The sequence below is a fragment of the Austrofundulus limnaeus genome, unplaced genomic scaffold, assembly GCF_001266775.1.
Source record: "Austrofundulus limnaeus strain Quisiro unplaced genomic scaffold, Austrofundulus_limnaeus-1.0 Scaffold119, whole genome shotgun sequence".
Taxonomy (NCBI): domain Eukaryota; kingdom Metazoa; phylum Chordata; class Actinopteri; order Cyprinodontiformes; family Rivulidae; genus Austrofundulus; species Austrofundulus limnaeus.
Window position 1 is genome coordinate 575,089 of NW_013952521.1, and position 2,622 is coordinate 577,710.

Consider the following 2,622-nt stretch of genomic DNA (forward strand, 5'->3'; position numbering starts at 1 on the left):
ATCCGAATATAATGAAGTTATAGGTGTTATTAATGAAAAAAATGATACGACTTCACTGTTTTTATGTAGGTCTGTATGAAATTCACACATCAAACTTTTATTTTGTACGCCAAACATGTCACATCCGGTCAGAAAACATGTTACTTGATTTAGCTCTATTTGCGCATGCGCCGGAGAGTAAAACACCAACGTGCTTTGATCAAGGGAAAACGAGGATTAAATTGTTAATGATACGTTATTTGTAAGATATTTTGATTCGTGTATTGATTCGTGGATTAACAGACTTTTCAGGCAAGTTTCATCCAGACAGCTAGATTAGTTTTTGTCGTTTAAAAAAATGTGGTCCTGTGCGCACAAGTTTAATCTTATTTGGGGGAGAAATATGCAAACACTGGTGCCCACCTCCAGAGTGGGCTTTCAGTCAGCTTCTTACCATCGTACAGCCTGTCTCCTGAGTCCAGAGGACAGAGAYTTAGACTCTCACTCTCGTGTGGGGGAACGCCCCAGAAGGTCACCCAGTCTTGGGCAGAGGCCTAAAGGTGTGCAGGGCTCCAGGAGGTCATCCCAGAGTAAACCCTCAAAGATCAAAACTCCATTGCTGCAGAATCAGTGGACGGACGACACCTCCAAAGTCTCGTCAGAACTCAGGAAACTGTGTCTGGAAGATTTCCCTGCAGAAAGGAAGAAGCAGATGAGAGCAAAGGCAGCAGTGGACCCCAAAGGAGAGGTGGTCTTTGGCGTGGCCCCTTGTTTGTTGGCTCTCACTCAGCGTCGAAGAAAGGCCTACGAGCTGCTTGTGAAGGATGGTAAGACCTCTCAGAGGGCATCAGTGGTGAAGGTGTTTGAGGAGGCACGTCGGCAAGGAGTCCAAATCACTCGGGTCAGCAAGTCAACACTGGACAGGGTGTCCTCCAGAGGAGTCCACCAAGGAGTTTGTCTGCGAGCGAGTCCTCTGAGCTTTCTTACAGTGGACTCTGAACCTGAAGTGGCCTCTGGCGTCCCTCTGTGGCTTGTCCTGGAGAGAATCCTGGACCCGATGAATCTCGGTGCCATCCTGCGCTCTGCCTACTTCCTGGGCGTGGACAGGGTGGTCAGCAGCCTTCACCACGGCTGTCCTCTTACTCCAGTGGTCAGTAAGGCCAGCTCGGGCGCCATGGAGGTGATGAGGGTGTACGGGCACAAGAACCTGGAGGACCTGCTGAAGCTGAAGGCGGCGGAGGGCTGGCAGATAGTCGGGACGGTGGGAGCCGAGGCAGAGAGGCCCCGCATTCCCGTCGTCCCGTGTTCAGACTTTAACCTGTCCAAACCCACCATGCTGCTGTTGGGCTCCGAGGGGGACGGGCTGTCCCAGAGGCTGCTGTCTCTGTGCGAAACTCTGCTCACCATCCCACCTGGAAGGGACCTGTGTCGGGGCATCGAGTCTCTAAACGTCTCTGTGGCCACAGGCGTCATGCTGCACACTCTGCTGCACCAGAGGAACTCATCCAGACATTTAAAACAGCAACGTACTAAGAAGAAAACTTTATGAAACCACATCTGGATGTGCCTGAAGTTTAAAGAGCCTGTGACGTGCAAATCCTTCAAATACAAAAGGTCTAAGAAATTATTATATTTATGAAACTTAGCATAATACACATGATTTTACCCATTTTGTCACATAACCAGCATATTTTCTTTTGGATGTAGCTCAGCCAAAATGAAACAGGAAGTGACAAAAAAGGGGAACTCTTTAAGAAAGAAAACTCTCTTGCTCTGATCTTTCCTTATTGAAACATTGTTTGAACTTTGACTCTTTTTCATGTCTCTGATAGTGACTCAAAATGATCTAAAGAAACATCAGATTCTTCTCTACAGTCTGTGTTGTCAAACATTTTATCAATGCTCTGCTCACATGCAGACATTCCCCTTTGACATCACTTCCTGTCGCTTTACATGCAAATATCTCAACAACTGTTCATCTCAGCGGCGTGAAATTTGTTTTGCTTTATGTTATCAGTGTTGGCTTTCCAAAAAATGATTTCAAATTTATGACAAAAATTTGATGTCACAGGTACTTTAATGTTTCACTTCAGTATGAGCTAAAAATACAAGACTGATGATTATGCTGTTTTTCATTAAAACTTGGAGAAAAAGCAAAATATTATTATTTTGTGTCAAAGAACTGTATCAAATAAAAACTTAACATTCCTTTTAAGAAATGTATATTGCCGCCAGTCTTCATCAGTTAAAATGTCAAGTTTGAGTCCAATATCTGTAAAATTGACCGAAAAAGGGATATTTCTGTGCTTGTTAAGTGTGATTAGCTATTGGCAGCCATCTTGAATTGGGTTTGCCACAAAAGGTAAAAAGTTGTAGGTGTACATTTATGCATTACTTACAGAGTTTCAATCCAGTCCATTTGGTAATGGGATACTTTACAAAAAAAAAAATACAGGAAGGGTTGAGTGCTATGGTGGTGCAGTGGTTTGGACTGTTGTCTCTCAGCAAGAAGGTCAGAGAATCGCCTCCTGGCCTGAGTTTGAATGTTCTTCACTCAGATTTTCTCATTCAGACCAAAAACATGCATGTTAGGGACAATTTAGTTATCAATAAACCTATGTGTGACTTTTTAAAATATATTTT

The 2,622-nt window shown here is 44.0% G+C and overlaps 1 protein-coding gene across 1 annotated transcript; it reads left to right on the top strand.

Moving 5' to 3' along the window:
- Positions 1–174: 174 nt before the first annotated feature.
- On the top strand, positions 175–1,649 carry mrm1 (mitochondrial rRNA methyltransferase 1 homolog (S. cerevisiae)). The gene has a single exon (XM_014014721.1). The coding sequence runs from the start codon at positions 338–340 to the stop codon at positions 1,526–1,528; it is 1,191 nt and encodes a 396-aa protein (XP_013870175.1). The 5' UTR covers positions 175–337; the 3' UTR covers positions 1,529–1,649.
- The last annotated feature ends 973 nt before the right edge of the window (positions 1,650–2,622 follow it).